Raw genomic sequence first — 19,031 nt, 5'->3', positions numbered from 1 at the left:
CAGAAGACCATGGGGGAGGGGAAAGGGAAAAATAGTTACAGAGAGGGAGGGAGGCAAACCATGATAGATTCTTAAATACAGAGAACAAACTGAGGGTTGGGGGTGGGGGAGAGGGGAAAATGGGTGATAGGCATTGAGTAGGGCACTTGGGATGAGCACTGGGTGTTGTATGGAAACCAATTTGACAATAAATAATATTTTTTTAAAAAAAGAAAGTTCCCTGAATCTGGAAAAGCCAACATTACAGAATCAACAATACTTCAAAACAACAGTTACAAACCTATAACTATCTTCTTCAGTTCATTTAATCCCATATTACTAATTCTTGGTCAGTTTGAATTAGCTTTTTAGTTCTGGAAATTCTTACCTATTTTAGTATTAATCTTAAAGATGTCAAATACCTGTATTTTCCCTAACACTCCTTTTTATAACTCTCATTCAAGAAGAAACACATTTTGTAAAAGCATCAGAACAATAACTATAAATGACAAAATCTCAGAAATGGACATTGTTAAAGATTTGTTGAGAGTTCATTACGATGCACTTGACAAAGAAATTGTGTTATTTCTGTGACACATAACACTTCGACAATCAGAATATTAAGTCATGACCTTATTACCAAAACATATTAAAACTTTAGGAATTACATACGTATTTGACCAGTTATAGCATTTACCCAATACAACCTAAGGTTTACCATTATTTGACAGTTCTTTCCAAGTAACTTAGTATACCAAATGAAAAGGCCTAAATGGTCAGAAAGACTTCATTTACAATTTAAATCTTGGAAAGTTTGTAAAAACCTTAGAAAGTTGTAAAGCACGTCCTAAATAGGATTACAGGTCATTATAAATCTTAAAACTTTAAATTATTTACTTAACCAAGGTGGCAATAAGAGATTCCAAAGGCACTCATGTAGCGTTCTCTAGTTGTTAGCAAAACTTAGCTCCTTTAACATGGAGAAAGTTTAACTTTATGCCATCAAAAATTTGATTTGGACAAATCGTAACCTTTGGTTTTCCTGGTAGACAAAAGAGAAAATAACCTTTGTTTACATTTTCTTATCAAGAGCAGACCAACAATCCAAGAAAACTTTGCCTTTTGAACAGAGAGAAAAGCAGAATTTTAATCTTATACTAGTGTGCTTTTAAAATCCATTCATTTCAACCCTAGTCCACCCTGAACACACATAAAATTCCTTTCCAAAGGTTTCCCTTCACAAACCTTCCACATCTTTCCTTTTCATTCAGATTTTGTCCCAAGCCATCTCTCTCCAAACAACCAGTCTCATTTAGGACAAAATTACTTTCTTTTACCTCCAACAAAAATGTATTTCCATTCCCTATATCTTTCTCACATATCTCCTACTTTTCTGCTTACAAAGCCGCTTTCCTTATTTCCAAAAGTTTTAACTACACTTATAGAATTTTAACTCTTAGAAACCAGTGAAAACTAAGTAGTAACCAACTGTGAACTGTCTGTTACATCAGAATTCCTTAGATGGCAAACTTACGAATTAGTTAAGCACAAAACATGTTTTCTAACAGACCCAAATATCCTGAGTTTTTCTGCAATAAGTCAAAAGCACAAACCTATGTTTAGAAAGTAATGCTTCAACATTGCAACCTATTTGGAAAAGGCCTAAATGTCCCATGAATTTAATCCAGCTTATCATCCAAGCAAAACCTTAACGCTGTATGTTACCCTTAAAGCTACCTTAACAAATACCCATGAAAACTTTGAGCCAGACAAAATGAACTATCACTTCAACTCACTTTTTGGCTGAAAAATTGCAACAGAGCTAACATGAGCTTATTTGACCTTTAGTAAACCTAAGTAGAAAAAAATTTATATTTAGTGCTGATAACTCTAAAGACATGTCTATCTTAACTGAACCAAAAAACTTAAATTAGTTTAAGCAAATATGTTCCACTTGGGTCCACTTAAAAGACAATGTGTCTTTTAAGTTTTTACCTGGGACACCAGTGAGGAAATCTGAAGTGGGGGGGGGGTGCAAGTGGGTGCTCTTCACTTCTTGTTGTTCAGGGTGACAGGAGGAGCCAACAGTGCCCGGGAGCACCCAAGACGGGGTAGACACCAGTTAGGTAGGTCTCGCTCAAGGTGGTGCAGAAACAGGAGCAGAGAGGGGAAGGCAGAAGAGGTGAGGTGCCAGAAGGCAGAGAAGGAACCTGAACCTTGTCAGTTTGGACAGAGGATCAGATGCCATGTGTATTTGTTTGTTTGTTTTCCACCAAAGTGGAAATATGGAGTGTATGTCAGGCCAGAGAAGACATGGAATTTCCCTGAAAAAAGGGAGTATCAGCTGCTGCTTGGGAATACTCCTTAAAGTCTCTGTCCTGAGGTAGACTGACCACAGTTGGTTTCAACTATCATAGCCATTAACCTGAGAAATAAATGAGGGAGAAGCCTTCACATCTATTGGGAGGAGGAACAGAGAGAACGAGTTGGCGTCCCCTTTGTCAGGGATGGCCTGGGTTTCCTCCAGTGTCCTGGATTTACTTAGAGGAGGCCTATTTAGGCATCCAGTATGTCAGGAGGGAGTTTATTGGGGAAAACACATTTGGGCAAACACGTTCTGAAAGAGGTCTTTTGGTCCAGGTCCTGATTTAGAGCCATGAAGGCCTGGACCTAGGGTACCTCCGTCCAATTGTCCTGTTTACCAAGGCCATGCCGTGTCACAGCAGATCAGTCCTTTTCTAAATTTTGCAATCCAAATTGTTTCCAGTGGGTTAAAAAGGCATCCCAAGGGAGGGTCCTTGGAGACTGAAGAGAAGCTCCCAGTTTCCTCCTAGAGAGAGATACAAGATCCATTACTACAAAAATCCCCACCAGCTGCAGCTTGGCATCCCACGCCCAAGATATGTCAGAGGTTCCGGAGGTGTCAAAGGGACCTGAGGTGTCCCTCCAATGAAATTGTTATGGGCAAGCTGCTAAGAGCCCCTGTAGGAGGGCTGCTAGAGTCCCCCCAATTCCCCATTATATCCTAGTCTACAAATGGGTGCTGGCATATAGACCAAGTTTGCCTTGCTGAGAAGGCTGCAAAGAAACCACCATTTTTAGCCCATGGAAAATACTGGAAAAGTTCTACAACGGGGCATTACCCAATTTTGTAATTTAGTTCGTAGAGGACATTGACTGAAAACAGTAAATCCTTCATGACCTAAGGGACATTCCAACATATATAGTCTTTACAGCCAATTTCCTAGGAAACAGTCCCCAACTGGCTTTTAATTCCATCGGTAGTGGTTTCAGCCAGCTCCCAGTGAAGGTCTCATGGCTAGAAGTGGCTAGACCAGAGATGCGGAGTGGATTACATTAGACCAATGAGGAGGAAACCTCACATGTGAGTCTTAAGTTTGGCACCCATCCTGGGGACTTAGGTGGCTGTCCTATGCCCAGATAGACAACTTTGTATGAGGACAGGAATAAAGAGAGGACATCAAGTTTCTGGGTCTTATTAGCCAGAAGGAGGTTTCTCCTCTCCGTAGAGTAGCCACAGGCTAGAGGATTGCAACCTGATCAATTGACATCAAATTGTTCCAGTAAGACCATACTTCTCAAAAAGCCCCTGAAATGAGAGTAAAGGAAGAGAGAAAGTACTCATCAAGGTTACACCAGCTCAACGTTCAGATGAAAAGACTTGAAGCCCCACAATGGGCGCCAAATGATGGTATGTTGGAGTTGTGGTGGGGATTTGGAGCCAATGGCCAAGAAAGAATTCTTGAAAATGTCTTTGGTGCAAAAAGAAAATGTGATTTTACTAAAACACAGGGACAGGAACTGCGGACAGAAAGAGCTGCACAGGGATTGTGAAGAGTGACGGAATTATATACCTTCAGATTGGGAGGGGGTTAGGGACAGCATAACTGGCTAAGGAATTTTGGAAGCCAAAATTGAGGGGCTAGCTGCTGTTAGGAAAATTCATTTATTACCATTTAGTAAAACGTCAGTCAAGAGACCCTTCAGATGTATATTGAGGGCCAAATGTTTGGAGTAAAATTACCTATATATACTTGGGGGTTCAAGATAAAGGAGGTTTGCAAATTAATTTTTATGTGTTTAAGAAGACTTACAGGATCCTGGGGGTTCAGGATAAGGTTAAGCCAAGATATCCTTTTGTCCTTAGCAAAGTGTCACCATCAAGACAGCTGAGCTCCTAGAGGGAGGTCACTCTGCCAGTTTCAGGACTTACCAATGGACTACAGGCAGTAAGGGAATTTAATTTTTCATTTCTCTTTGTTTCCCACATCACCATGGCAAGCATTTAAATGCCCTTACATCTTGAGGAGGGTGATATTAGGGCTCCAGGAAATGGAGTCTATAGGTTTCTAGAGATTAGGCTATGGATAAGATTGCCTTTTTCTTGCAGTTTACTAAATTATCTGTAAACCGAAGAAGACTCCTTTACTGCATGACTGTGATCTCTATCAGTCAACCTTTAGTTTTCATTCCTTTGTTCTTGGGCAGCCAGGAGTGTCCGAGGAATGTCACACATATCCCACCTGGGATGGAGGTAGGTGTTCTAGCTTGTACTTTGCCCTCCACTAGCCTTATGCTCCCTCATCACGTCCACTGCCCCTCTGCACCTGGGCTCCCTGTGACCAAACCTTCCAACCTCCCCCCACTCCGTATGTTGGGTATGCACTTTCACCTCTGTATCCTAACATGTCAAATGAGGTTCCCATGAGGCCACTGAGTATCACACATGTGATAATGGTGTAAGTGGCTCAGCACAGGTTAACCTTTCGTGGGCTGCCCTGACCCTTGAAGAGTGACCTCAGATTAGCACTGCACCTGTGCACCCACGTGGGCAGCTCCAGAGATGTCATTGTCTCCCCTATCCCAGACCCCCTTTCAGCCAGAGTGCCACAGCCCCTTTTGGAGCTTAGCAGACAGTTCTCAGTGGGGGCCACACCCCACCCTACAGGCATGGGATGACAGGTAGAGAATCGGGCAGGGGTAAAGTCTTCCTGCAAACAGAAACAAGTATAACGGGGCCCAGATGAATAAATAGCCCAGCCAGACAAGGAAGTGAGGAGGCATTGCAGACTGAGCAAGTTATGTGAGCAAGCGGAGAAGCCCAGAATAGCCTGCCAGTCCCCCTGCAGGGCTGGCTGAGGCCGAGAGGGGGGCAGGGAGGGTGGGGGAGCAGCTGGCAGAAGCCTCAAGACAACAGTTGGACTTCGTGCTAATGCCTGTGGGAGCCAAGAAGGTTACAGCAGGGAAGGACGTGACCATCGAAGTCGGTGCTTTACTCCATGTGCGTGCAGGGGTGCGCAGAATCCAGGCTCCCAAAGAAGTCCCCGTCCCGATCCCCAGAACCTGCGAGGATGTCACGTGATGCGGCAAAGGGCACTTTGCAGATGTGATTGAGCTAAAGGCGCTGAGATGGGAGGTGATCCTGGATGACCCAATGTCATCACCAGGGTCCTTATGAGAGGGAGGCATCAGGGTCCCAGTCAGACAAGGAGAGCCACAAGGAAACACGTATAAGGGATGTGCTGTGAGGTTTAGCTGGCCCCCTGAGCCAAGGGGTGCAATGGGCTCTAGAAGCCCAAAAGGGCAGGAAGTGGATTCCCAGGTCCCCCCGTTGGAGCCTCCCTAAGGAACACAGCCCTGCCCACACCTTGATTTCAGACTTCAGCCCTCCAGCCCTGTAAGAGAATACACAGGTATTATTTTAAGCCACCAAGTGCGTGGTCATTTATTACAACAGCAGTCAGAGACTCCTACAGCTTAGGAGCCTGAAGTCTGGACCCCGGCTGCCTGGGTTCAAATCCCAGCTCCTCCCACCTAGAGGATCTTGGGCAGGTGTTCAAAGCGCTCAGTCTCTTGGTCTGCAAACCAGGGATGCAGAAGAAACAAGTTTCACGAAATAAAGTGCTGCGTCTGAGTCTGATGGAGACCAACTCACTAGCGTGCATTCACGTATTCTACACCATAGTTTTGCAGGGTCACAAAGCTGTGTTTTTACACAAAGTCCCCCGTTGCTGTAGAGTAGATGAGTTGAAAGGAGTGATTCTGCAGCAGGGAGGCCACAGACCACAGGGGTGTGGACAACAGACAGATGGACTGGGACAGTGAGTGCAGGGGAGAGGGAGGACGCTGGGGGACGGCTTGGAGGACAGGCAGGGCTGTCAGCGAAACAAGGTGAGGAAGAGAAGCAGGTGTTGGAAACAATAAATATACAGTCCATGTGCAGTGAAGCCTTACCACGTGTGGGGCACCAGGCTGAGCCTCTGCCTGCCCCATGCCACTGGCTTGTCACGCAATTCTCAGAGGGACATTCGTGGCTGTGAATGTCCAGCCTGCCCCTGCACCCTCCAGGGTGGGGGTCCCTGATGCTCAGGCCTCTCCTGAGCTTGAGTCAGGGGTGCAGGGGAGTGGGGGAAGCAGCCATGGGGCAGATCAAATCCAGCCGGGCCAAGTTTACCTTCCAGTTAATGAGTAATGAGTAGGGGGAGAAGGGGAGGCCTGGGCTGCATGGTGGGGGAGGGGCCCAGGCCATGGGTCCTAGAGGGAAAATCTCAGAAAGCAGTGTAGCAAGGACCCCATCCTGGAAGTGGGGGGCCAGGAGGGGAGGGGCAGTCCCCGCTGTTCCCAGGCCTGGCACCGACTCAAGGGTGAGGGTGGGGGGTGCAGCAGGGAAATCACTGCACTCAAGGGGGTGGGGGGAGAGGGGTGCCTGGGCTCCCCCCACCCAGAAATCCTCCCCCTTCCTTCCCCTTCTTCTCCTTCCTCCAGCTGGGGTGCCAGACGAAACTCAGGACACCAGTTCAACTGGAATCGGGGACACATAGCCAATACTGTGTTAGGGTTAAGTGCCTTCCAGAGACCCCACTTAGCCTCAACCCAGGCAGCCTGGCCCTCCCGCTCTCCATAGCTGGAATGTTGGGCAGGGCACGCCAGCTAACGGGAATCCCATCCTCCAGGCCTCCTCCTCTCTCTCCCCTTCTGGCTTCTCTTGCCTGCCATCCCTCTCCCACACTGCTGGGCACAAATGCACATTCCCCAGGATGAAGCTTCCAAGAATCCCTTCCTTCTCCCAGGCCCACCTCTGCTTCTGCCTTCACCCCTCTGGTCACTTGCTGGAGGTCGGGGCCAGGACCCTTTGCAGACGTCTTAATCTGAAGCATCAGCACCTTTGTCAAAACAGCAGCAACTATCATCAATCCCATTGTTCAGATGGATTAACTGAGGCTCTGGGAAAGCCAGAACCAAGCTTGCTGGGAGGCACAGGCCAGCAGGAATACCTTCCCAAGACAGTCAAAGCAGAAACCCTGAATGTTTAGGGCTATAATGCAACCAGGAAACGGGGTGCGGGAGGAAAATGGGAGTAATTCAGATTTGGGGGATCCTAGGAGGTACCCCAACCCCTGTTTCAGAAGTTGAATCTCAGTTCTGGATAGTAAGCAGGTGCTTGCACCCTCCCTCTCCCAAAGAAAGGGTGACGCAATCAAGGCAGACAGGGTCCAGGTTTGTTCTGTGTCTGCACACCTCCCCCAACTCCAGGCATGGAGCCTAGGCCAGGAAAGGCACATGGTTTACAAGAAATCAGAGCTGGGTTCCCCATTAACCCCTTCCTTGGGACTTTGGAAACCAAGCCTTCGGAGATCAGGATCCCCCACCCACTTACCTGTTGCCCTCTGTGCCCTGGACTCCACACACCCCTTCCCCCAGATGCACAACCTTGCTGGGAATCCAACAGGCACACATCAAATAACACTGAGGCAAAAACGCAAAGCTTTGCCAACATGCTGTCGTGGTGAGACAGTGGGGAAATCCAGCAATTTCCTGCAAGGCCAGCAAGTATGTAAATCAATACAATCACGGAGGGAAATACAGCCATATCTTGCAGGATTATTAATGCAAGTAGCTCTTGGTCCAGGGTCATGTCCTTTCGTGGCAATGACAACTGTGACGTGAGTGCTATTACCACCTCCTCTGACGGGGGAAACTGAGGCTCAGCGTGGCTATTAATCAAGTGCCAAAGTATACCTCTAAGTGTCAGAGCTGGAAAGTGATGCAGGTCAAGACCACTCACTGTATCCAGGGAAGTCTGTCCACGCAGAAGAGGCTGGTCGCTTTCACACAATGTAATAGGAGGCAGTTGCCTCTAACACCAAGGAAGCTCTCTGGGCACTGATATTAAACGATCTCTGAGGGATACTGTTTACGAAAAAGGCAAGGCGTAACCCAGGGAGACCAGGAAGAATAGCAGGCAGAGAAGACTGGTAATTTGTTTTTAAAACTTGCGAGCATTCAAAATGCATATCTCTGGAAGGAAACAAGGGATTTGGTTTCACTGTGGCATCTGAGACCTGAATGGTTGGGAACGGGAACAGGAGGCAAATTGCCTTTTCCCTGTACATCTACGTGGACCCTTTAGGTGTTGAACCATAGGAAGATATTAGCTATTCATAAAAAATTAAATACAGATGGAATAATAATAATTTTAATAATATTAATGATAATACTGTAACGTTAAGACAAAAAAAAAAGCTAGCAATGGGAAATTGCCTCACTGATGAGGAAAGTTTTTTTTTTAACGATTATAGTCTCTCAGGCATCCTGACAAGGGTACATGAAGGGAGCTCCAGGTTCCACCTGTATTAAAATACATGCTCATTGCAGGGCCGGGGTGGCTCAGTTGGTTCAGTTAAGCCTCCGACTTCAGCTCGGGTCATGATCTAGTATTTGTGAGTTCAAGCCCTGCATTGGGCTCTGTGCTGACAGCTCAGAGCCTGGAGCCTGAGCTTCAGATTCTGTGTCTCTGTCTCTCTCTGCCCCTCCCCCTGCTCTGTCTCTGTCATGCAAAAATAAACAAATATTTTTAAAAATACATGCTCACTGAGAGAGTAAACTTCTACACATACTTCAAAGCCCAGCTGAAATGTCCCCTCCTCTCAGAAGTCTTTCCTGACCCTCCACAAAGCAGAGTTCTTCTCCATTGGGAAGACACACCGTAGGGCCAGGAGTCTCTGTCCTGGACCTTGTCCCCCAGCCTGACCACACCATGGAGGAGGGACTCCAGCTACCAGCATAGACATGAACCCATAGGAAGGCATTGGTTAACAAACGCATGGCCAGAAACTGACTGGGCGCCAGGCCCAGATACCTGGGGTGGGGAGCTCTCTGGCCCTCAGTGTTCCTCCACCGCTAAGTAGGTGCAACAGGGAAAGGTCCCTGTTTACCAACTGACCTTGACCCCGAGGGAGACCTTGGCAGGGGGGAGGTGTGTCCATCTTGCTGGAGGACATGCCCTTGGGTTAGTTACCCCAGGACACACTGGCCCCAGGGATTGAAAAACTTAGGAAATGGTATTGAGAAATCTGGGGCAGCTCCAGGAAGGGGGAAGCCACGGGAGCTGCGGGCTGGGCTGAGGTTGCAGGGGGGAGGCGGGAGCCAGATAAAAGGCAGCCTCCAGCAGCCTCTGCTCATTCCCTCCCAGTCCGCTTCCTCCGTCCCTCTGTCCCTCCACCGTCCCTGCACCATGGGGCCTGCCTCAGGCCCCAGCCTGCTGCTGCTGCTGCTGCTTACCACCCTGCCCCTGGCACCGGGGGACCCCATGTGAGTGGTCATGACCCTTCTCCAAACCGGGCTACTTGTGAGGTGGGGGTGGGGTTCAGGTCCTAGTAGAATCCAGGGGGCACGTGGGTGTCTGTGGAGGCAGGGGTCAGCGGGTTGGGATGTGAATGGACTTGGGCTGCCTGTGAGCTCATGATTTCATGAGCTGGGGGTTCATGGCACTCGGGTTACAATGGGAGGCGGATGTTTCTAGAAGCAGGGGTCTGCAGGTTTGGGTGCCTGTGGTGTGTTCAGTGATTCCGTGGCTGCGGAATCACTTGGAGGCCTGGAGATCTGACTTCACAGGATTTGGGGGCTTCGTGATATGTGGGTGAGGGTTGGAACCCTAGTCCCTCGAACGGCAGCTCCATCCCGTGTTCCACTCGACCTGCAGGTTCTCCATGATCACCCCCAACATCCTGCGGCTGGGAAACGAGGAGAAGGTGCTGCTTGAGGCCCATGACTATGGAGGGAACCTTGCAGTCACAGTCAGCGTCTACGATTTCCCTGCCAAGAAGCAAAGGATGTTCAGCGAGACCATTGCTCTGATCAGGGAGACCGACCACATGGGCACAGTCAACATCAATGTGTGTGCACCTGCTGGAGCCCCTCCCACCTGTCTAAGTCTCCTCCCTGTTTTGAGCAGTTCCCACTTTGGAGCCCCTCCTCTCTCTGAGAATTCTCCTTCAATTAGCTTCTTCTATCCTGAGCCCCTAGCTTTGAGCCCCTCTCCTAAGTGAGGTCCTCTGAGCCCCTTGTCTAATTCCCCCTACTCATCCCCCTTTCTGATCCCTACCCATCTTAGACCCTTGCTCCCTCCCCTACTACCCTTCCGCTCCCAACCTGGGCACACCAGGGAGACCGGAGTGGTGGACAGGTGCTATTGGCAGGAAGGGCAGGCAGGTGTGGACCCCACTGAAAGCCTGGGGCTGAATGTGGGCAAGGGGCCAGGAGGCAACATCTCAATGATTCTCTGGCTATGCCTAGATCCCAGCCACCCAGGAATTAACATCAGGGAAGGAGAAAAAATTCGTGACTGTCCAGGCAGACTTTGGGGGCACCGTGGTGGAGAACGCAGTGCTGGTCAGCTTTCAGAGCGGGTACATCTTCATCCAGACTGACAAGCCCATCTACACCCCAGGCTCCACGGGTAAGGGGCTGGGCAGCAGCTGAGGACCCAGGGGCCAGATTGTGGGGAGGGGCATGGCCTCACTCACCACCTCCTTTCTTTCCCACCATCTTCCAGTCCTCTATCGGATCTTCACGGTCAACAATGACCTACTGCCTGTGGGCCGGGCCGTTGTCGTCAGCATCCAGGTATCAGCCAGCTGGGGACCCACACACACCCCAGGCAAGACTCAGGGAGAGACAAAGAGATTGAGACAGAGAAAGAGACTCCGGAAAGGGCAAGACTGCAGAGGCCGAAAGGCAAAGAAATGTGTAGAGCCTTGAACACAGAAAGAGCCCTGGACACAGGGCAGGGATCCAGGGATACCAGGCTCACTGATGATTCTGCCCATGGATTCTGGCTCCAGACAAATCTCTGGGGACCATGTCACTCTGGACAGGTCACTTCAACTTCCTGGGCCTCGGTTTTCTCAGCTGAAGATTGAGATGACAGATAAAAACTCTCTGTAGCCCAATCCGCCTCCTACTGCCAGGGGGTAGCCTTGAGCACCCAACTCATGTCCCACCCTCCTCCACCCAGAGCCCTCCAGGAGCTCCCAATTACTTGGGGTAAAAGCCTAAGTCCTCCCAGCACTCCCCAAGGCCCTGCAAGACTTGCCCTGTCCCCTACCTGTCCTCCTCTCCTCCTCTCCTCCCCATCTTCCCCTCACTCACTCTGCTCCAGCCACATGGGCCTTATTGCTGTCCCTCCAACTGCCATAAAGAGCCAGCCCTAGGACCTTTGCACAGGCTGTTCCCCCACTACTCACAAAACGCTCTTCCTCCAAATACCCACATAGCTTGCCCCATCACGTCATTCAAGTCTCTGCTCAAATGTCACTGATGGCACAATTTTACAGGGAAGCCTCTCTGAGGACCTGTAAAATTGCAAACACCCTCTCCCGACTCACACACACACACACACACACACACACACACTCCACTGGTCTTCCCTTTCTGTCATCTCCTTTAGGCATCCTATAAATTGAATGTATTCATTTGCTCATTGCCCGCTCCCTAGACCTCCACAGAACCTAAATTCCAGACAGGATGGGTGCTTGGCATACAGTAATTTCATTACAATTTTCTGGGCTAAGGCAGGAAAGGGGTGGGGGGGGAGGGGGAATGGAAGGAGGAAGTGAAGGACAGAGGGAAGAGGTAGGTCGTTCTCAGAGGATCGTCATGAGTATTTCTTGCAATCACGCAAAGGTAACAGGGACCAGGTCCTGACAGCCACAAGCTGACTGTGGGGATCGGTGGGATTTGTGGGGAATGGAGAACACACACCTCTAACGGTAGAGCCCCTGCCCAGTTCCAGTCAAATGTCGCTATGTGCCAACAGAAACCCATATCCACGGTTATCCCAATTTCCAAGAGAAGCCAGAAAGCCAGATTTTTACATGATGTCTCCTGGTGTTTAGTTATTTGCAACGAATGACATACTGTGTGTTAGGCTGAACCACACGACTTTGTATTCTTGTAGGTCAAAGAGTCGAAGGTAGGCAATGCTGTGTGACTTAGTGCCCATAGGATGCTTACCACAGGGTCCCGCACAAAGTAGGTGATAAATGCTAGTTACTATCGGTATTCAGACAGCCGCCGACGAGAGTGAGCTCCAGCTTACATGAATCATGTGCCAAGCCAGTGAGGTAGGGGCTATGTTCCTCTCCTTTTTCTAGCTGGGCACATTGAGCACAGAGACATCAAGTAATTTGCCCAAGGTGACACAGCGCATAATTGGGAGAGTGGGCATTTGAACCCAGGCTGACTCAAGTCCATGTTCATAACCACTGCCCCAGTAATCATGACACACAGAGAGTGTCCAGACACAAAGAGGAGGAAGAGAGCCTAGGGGCTAAGCCAGGTCTCTGAAGAGACATGCCCTCCCTGTCTCCACAGACCCCCGACAATGTTCTCATCAAGAAGGACTCCCTGTCTTCTCAGAACCAGGTTGGCATCCTGTCCCTGTCTTGGAACATCCCGGAGCTGGTCAAGTATGTCAGGCCCTCCTAGAGGGGGTTCCCTATGCCAAGGGAGGGCGTCTGGCTGGCTCACTCACCTGCCTTCCCCACAGTACAGGGCAGTGGAAGATAGAAGCCCACTATGAAGATGCCCCGCAGCAGGTATTCTCTGCTGAGTTCGAGGTGAAGGAGTACGGTAAGAGGAGGAAGGAGTCAGGGTGGGGGCCCCAAATGCCAGGCCCAGTGCTGACAGCCTACTGGTGCCGTCTCGCCCCCAGTGCTGCCCAGTTTTGAGGTCCAAGTGGAGCCTACAGAGAAATTCTACTACATTGATGACCCACAGGGCCTGGAGGTCACCATCACGGCCAGGTGAGGGGCTAGGAATGGGGCCAGGCGGGAGGGGAGGGGAGGGTGGCCAGGTGAGGGCTAGATGACGGGCCAGGTTGGCAGCTAGGGGTGGAGCCAGGTAGGGGCCGGGTAAGGGAACCCGGGTGCGGTGTGGCCAGGTGTGGGACCAGGTGGGTGCTGAGTGAAGAACCAGATACTGGCCAGGTAAGCACCAGGCGAGGGACCAGGGGTCCGTGGAAGTTTGCAGGCAGGCTCGCCCTTCAGGAGAGGAGCATCTGAGACCCTCTTGCCTCTCAGGTTCTTGTATGGGAAGAATGTGGATGGAATAGCCTTCGTCATCTTTGGGGTCCAGGATGGTGACCAGAGGATTTCGCTGCCCCAGTCCCTCACCCGTGTTCAGGTGCTCTGCCCCTCTGAGCCTCCTCCACTTTGGACTTCCCCCTCCCTCACCTGCGCCCCTCCCCCTCTCTGAGCCTTCCTTCCTCCCCCAGATCAATGATGGCAGTGGGGAGGCCAGGCTGGAACGAAAGGTCCTGCTGAGCGGGGTGGAACCCCCCGAAACAGATGCCCTGGTGGGGAAGTCGTTGTACGTGTCTGTCACCGTTATCTTGCACTCAGGTGAGGCCTGGTCTGAGGAAAGGGACCCAAATGAGGGGGGAGGCCCAGTGTGAGGGCAGAGGCCCAGAATGGATGTGGAATGCAGTGTGACAGGGGAGAACCAGTCTGAGGGCAGAGGTCAAGTGTAAGAGATGATATCCAGAGGAAAGTGATACCCAGTGAGACAAAGGAGGCCCATTCTGAGGGTGGGGGGAGCCCCAGAATGAAAGTGGGATCCAGTCTGATAGAGGAGGCCCATTCTGAGTGGGGGAGCCCCAGAATGAAAGTGGGATCCAATCTGATAGAGGAGGGCCAGTCTGAGGGGGGAGGGAGCCCCAGAATGAAAGTGGGATCCAGTCTGATAGAGGAGGCCCATTCTGAGTGGGGGAGGCCCAGTATGAATGTGGGATCCAGTCTGATAGCAGAGGCCCAATCTGATGGGGTGAGGCCAGAATGAAGGTGGGATCCATTCTGATAGTGAAGCCCAGTCTGATGGGGGAGGCCAGTAAGAAGGTGGGATCCAGTCTGACAGAGGAGGCCCAGTGAGGGGGGAGCCCAGAATAAAGGTGGGATCCAGTCTGATACAGGAGGCCCAGTCTGAGGGGGGAGGTCCAAAATGAAAGTGGGATCCAGTCTGATACAGGAGGCCCAACCTGAAGGGGGAGGCCCAGTAGAATGTGGGATCCAGTCTGATAGAGGAGGCCCAGTCTGAAGGGAGAGGCCAAGTGTAAGAGAGAATATCCAGAGTAAAGTGATATCCAGTTGGACAAAGGAGGCCCATTCTGAGGGTGGAGGGAGTCCCAGATGAAAGTGGGATCCAGTCTGAGAGGAGGCCCAGTCTGAGAGGGGAGGCCCAGTATGAAGGTTGGAACCAGTCTGTCAGAGGAGGACCAGTCTGAGGGAGGCCCAGTATGAAGGTGGGATCCAGTCTGATACAGGAGGCCCAGTGAGGGGGCAGGCCAGAATGAAGGTGGGATCCAGTCTGACAAGGGAGCCCCAGTCTGAGGGGGAGGCCCAGAATGAATGTGGGATCCAGTCTGATAGAAGACGCCCAGTCTGAGGTGGGAGGGAGCCCCAGAATGAAAGTGGGATCCAGTCTGATAGACAAGGCCCAGTCTGAAGGGGGAGGCCCACTATGAAGGTGGGATCCAGTCTGATAGACGAGGCCCAGTCTCAGGGGGGAGGCCCAGTATGAAAGTGGGATCCAATCTGATAGAGGAGGCCCAGTCTGAGAGGGGAGGCCCAGTATGAAGGTGGGAAGCTGTCTGACAGAGGAGACCCAGTCTGATGGGGGAGGAACAGAATGAAGGTTCCAGCCAGTCTGATGGAGGAGGCCCAGTCTGAGGGAGGCCCAGTGTAAGGTGTGGTCCAACCTGGAGGGGTGGCCCAGGAACCTGCCCTCACGGCTGGCCCCCTCAGGCAGCGACATGGTGGAGGCAGAGCGCAGCGGGATCCCCATCGTGACCTCCCCCTACCAGATCCACTTCACCAAGACGTCCAAGTTCTTCAAACCAGGCATGCCCTTTGAGCTCATGGTGAGACTGGGGGTAGGGCTGCCTCCCCCACCCTTCCCCTGAGCATCAGCCACGCCTCTGGGTCGACCTGAACGCCCTCCACCTGCCCCTGCACTGCACCCACAGGTGTTTGTGACGAACCCCGACGGCTCCCCAGCACGCAACATCCCCATGGTGACCCAGTACTCCAAATCACGCTCCTTCACCCAGGAAGACGGCGTGGCCAAGCTGATCATCAACACACACAAAACCTTTAGGTCCCTGCCCATCACCGTGAGTCCTCGCCCACCTCTAGCCCCACTTCTGGGAGATAGGGGACTGTATTTGCAGGAAGGAACTCTGTCCTTTACCACAGTCATCCTGCCACGTGAGGAGTGGGGTCCTTTTATTTATTGTATCAGGGGATCCTGCCATTCACATAGAGTGTTCTCATCTGCATAGAGGGGATCTTATCTGCACCAGCAGTCTGGCCATCTGCATAGGTATATTATTATAAGGATCCTGTGATTACATCTGACCCACCTGGATAATCCAAAGCAGACTCCCCATCCTCAGACCCTTAATCCCATTTGCACAGTCCCTCTGGCCAGGGAAGGTACCGTATTCCCAGGTCCCAGGGATTAGGATGTGGACATCTTTGGGGGGCCAGAATTCATCCCCCTTTCCTCACCCAGGTAAGCACTAGGAAGGACGGTATCCCAGAGTCACGACAGACCAACAGGACTATGAACGCCCAACCCTACAGCACCATGAGTAATAACTACCTGCACATCTCTGTGCCTCGCATGGAGCTCAAGCCAGGGGAAGATCTCAACGTCAACTTCCACCTGCGAATTGACCCCACCACCACCCAGGAGAACAATATCCGCTACTTCACCTACCTGGTCCGTGCCCTCCTAGGATCCCCAGACCCTCCTCCTTACTTCTGCAGCACCCCCAGTCCAGGGCTACCCCACCCCCGGACCTAGCTGATTCTTCCTTACGCCAACCTGTCTCCCCCAGATCATGAACAAAGGGAAGCTGTTGAAGGTGGAGCGTCAGACGCGGGAGCCCGGCCAGGACATGTACGTGCTGCCCCTGACCATCACTGAGGACTTCATTCCTTCCTTCCGCCTGGTGGCTTATTACACCTTCATTAACAACAATGGCCAGAGGGAGGTGGTGGCCGATTCCGTGTGGGTGGATGTCAAGGACTCCTGTGTGGGCAAGGTAAGCTTCCGGAGCCTTCCTCTGCACCCATCTTGGCACTCCCCGCCTGGCCAGTGCTCGCTCCGTCTCTGCCTCTCTCCAGCCTTCTGGGTGGGCTCCCCAACCGGGGCCCATCTTCTCCTTTTCCAGCTCCTTCTCTCCCCACCTCTGTTTCAGCCTCAGTATCTCCCTCCCTGCTGGCCTTTCTGCCTTCAGTCTGTCTGTCTCCACGGTTGCCCCTTCCTGACCAGCACAGCACGGACACTGCCCTGGGCTGACTGCTGATGGAGACCCAGCCTGGCAGGGCTAACCCCTCACTCCCACCTCTGTGCCCCACCCCCAACAGCTGGTGGTGAAAAGTGGCAGGAAGGAAGAGAGGGTGTACATACCTGGCCAGCAGATGACCCTCAAGATTGAGGGTGACAGAGGAGCCCGAGTAGGGCTTGTGGCGGTGGACAAGGGCGTGTTCGTGCTGAACAAGAAGAATAAGTTAACTCAGAGCAAGGTGCGCCCTGTCCCGTTGGGGTGTGGCGGAGGCAAAGGGGTGGCTTGGGGCAAAGGGGTGGCTGGCTGAGGCGCAGGTGGCGATCAGAAGGGAACCGGAAGTGGGGTTAGGCGTGGGCTGGACGGAGGCTGGGACGGACACAGACGTGGCGCGGAAGTGAAGGCTGCGGGTGGGAGCTTAGATGGAGAAGTCCGCGCTGGGGGTGGTTGGCGGAGGCTGTGCACACAGCTCTGAGAGGGGCCTGGGACCAGAACGCAGGGGCGGTCGGACATGTCAGCCTGGTGGTGGAGGCCTGCCCGCGACCCCTGCCCTCCTGCAGATCTGGAACGTGGTGGAGAAGGCTGACATTGGCTGCACTCCAGGCAGCGGGAAGGATTATGCCGGCGTCTTCACGGACGCAGGGCTGGCCTTCCAGACCAACAAAAACCTGCAGACCCCGGATAGGACAGGTGAGGGCCAGGGAGGGGTGGGGCCTCCACCCCAGATGCTGAGAGCAGGTGGAGGGCACTGTTCTGAGGTCCTCAGATGCTGAGAATAGGTGGGGGCCCTGGGTTCAAGTCCTGCCCCAGCCCCCACCTAGTGAATCACTGCCCGCTGAGCCTCAGTTTCCTCATCTGTCAAATGGGAGCAGCAACACCCCTCCCTCACGGCTACTGAGAGGAGGACATCGGGGACCCTCAGTTGACGCTTAACCCATCTTGTTCGCGTGTGCCCTCCCCTCAGATCCCGAGTGCCCCAAACCAGCTACCCGGCGCCGCCGCTCGGTGATGCTCACAGAGAAGAGGATGGACAAAGGTGGGCCCCCCCCCAAACCCTGTCCATCCGGGATCCAGCCCAGGAGGGAGGAGGGCAGGGCTGGGCCCTGGGGACGTCCTACCCGTGGTCCGCCCGAGCTCCTCCTGCTTTGAGATCCCAGCTGAGGCCCTGACCGGTGTCGTGTCCACGCAGCGGGTCAGTACCCGAAGGAGCTGCGCAAGTGCTGTGAACATGGCATGCGGGAGAACCCCATGAAGTTCTCGTGCGAGCGCAGGGCCCGGTTCATCCAGCACGAGGCCTCCTGCGTGAAGGCCTTCCTGGACTGTTGCAAATACATCACCCAGCTGAGGCTCAACCACACCCGTAGTGCCCACCTGGGATTGGCCCGGAGTGAGTCCACTTGCCTGTGGGCTGGCCAGAGTGGGGAGGCTGGGTCAGGGGGGGAGGGCCTGGTTTGAGGGAGGAGACCAACCAGAGTGGGGAGGCTTGGTCAGAGGGTGGAGGGCCTGTTCTGAGGGTGGAGGGGCTGGTCTAAGGGGCAGGCTCTGTGCGAGCAGGGAGGGCCTGGTTTGAGGGGGGAGGCCAGCCAGAATCCAGTGGCTGGATCAGAAGGGGGAGGGCCCAGTGTGAGGGGAGAGGCTGGCCAGACTGGGGAGGCTTGGTCCGAGGAGGGGAGGGCCTGGTCTGAGGGGGTAGGACCTGTCTGAGCGGGAAGGCCCAGTAGGGGGGAATACGTTCAGCCAGAGTTGGGAGGCTCAGTGAGAGAGGGGAGACCTGGTCTGATGAGGAAGGTTGTGGTCTGAGGGAGGAGGCCCAGCTAGAGTGGGGATGCTCCGTTAAGGAGGGGAGGCCTGGTCTGATGGAGGAGGGCCTGGTGGGAGAGGATAGGACCTGTCTGGGTGGGGAGGCCCTGTCAGAGGGAGGAGACCCAGCCAGAGTGCGGGGGGGGGGGGGGCTTGCTAGAGGAGGGAGGACCAGTCTGATGGGGGAGGGCTTGGTCTGAGGGGGCAGGACATGTCTGGGGAAGGAGGACCTATGTGAGAAGGGAAGGGGCCAGTCTGGGAGGAAGGATGCCTCTGTCTGAGCGGAGAGGAGAGCCTATCTGAGGGGGGAAGGGGCCTGTTTGGATGGAAGGATGCCTGTGTCTGAGCGGGGAGGTGGGCCTGTCTGAAGGGGGAGGATGCTTCTGTCTGAGATGCGTTTTTAGCCTGCCTTTACCAAAGAAAACTCATTTATGTTGCTTTCCAAAGAGGTACCTAACTCAATGCCTAACAACATCTGTTGATTTGTTTTCATTCATTCATTCATTCACTCATTCATTCATTCATTCATTCACTCATTCATTCATTCAGTTCTGGATAAGACAAAACATGTGCACACTTGAAACTTTACATCTCGAGCCAAATA

At 52.4% G+C, this 19,031-nt stretch overlaps 1 protein-coding gene across 1 annotated transcript in view; it reads left to right on the top strand.

Moving 5' to 3' along the window:
• The first annotated feature begins 8,868 nt into the window (after positions 1-8,868).
• LOC122213849 (complement C3-like) overlaps positions 8,869-19,031 on the top strand; it is a 40,590-nt gene continuing 30,427 nt past the window's right edge. Inside the window, exons 1-17 of the mRNA XM_042928189.1 lie at positions 8,869-9,591; positions 9,983-10,175; positions 10,576-10,738; positions 10,835-10,905; positions 12,655-12,749; positions 12,830-12,912; positions 12,995-13,085; positions 13,362-13,464; positions 13,556-13,682; positions 15,081-15,196; positions 15,302-15,448; positions 15,850-16,059; positions 16,178-16,384; positions 16,710-16,868; positions 17,188-17,317; positions 17,592-17,663; positions 17,817-18,014. Coding sequence (XP_042784123.1) covers positions 9,515-9,591; positions 9,983-10,175; positions 10,576-10,738; positions 10,835-10,905; positions 12,655-12,749; positions 12,830-12,912; positions 12,995-13,085; positions 13,362-13,464; positions 13,556-13,682; positions 15,081-15,196; positions 15,302-15,448; positions 15,850-16,059; positions 16,178-16,384; positions 16,710-16,868; positions 17,188-17,317; positions 17,592-17,663; positions 17,817-18,014 — 2,242 coding nt within the window. The 5' untranslated portion in view covers positions 8,869-9,514. The remainder of the gene's footprint in view (positions 9,592-9,982; positions 10,176-10,575; positions 10,739-10,834; positions 10,906-12,654; positions 12,750-12,829; positions 12,913-12,994; positions 13,086-13,361; positions 13,465-13,555; positions 13,683-15,080; positions 15,197-15,301; positions 15,449-15,849; positions 16,060-16,177; positions 16,385-16,709; positions 16,869-17,187; positions 17,318-17,591; positions 17,664-17,816; positions 18,015-19,031) is intronic.

The sequence above is a fragment of the Panthera leo genome, chromosome A2 (assembly GCF_018350215.1).
Source record: "Panthera leo isolate Ple1 chromosome A2, P.leo_Ple1_pat1.1, whole genome shotgun sequence".
In the NCBI taxonomy this organism is placed as follows: Eukaryota; Metazoa; Chordata; class Mammalia; order Carnivora; family Felidae; genus Panthera; species Panthera leo.
The sequence above is the reverse complement of the archived record's forward strand: the minus strand, read 5'-3'. Positions and strand labels throughout refer to the sequence as shown.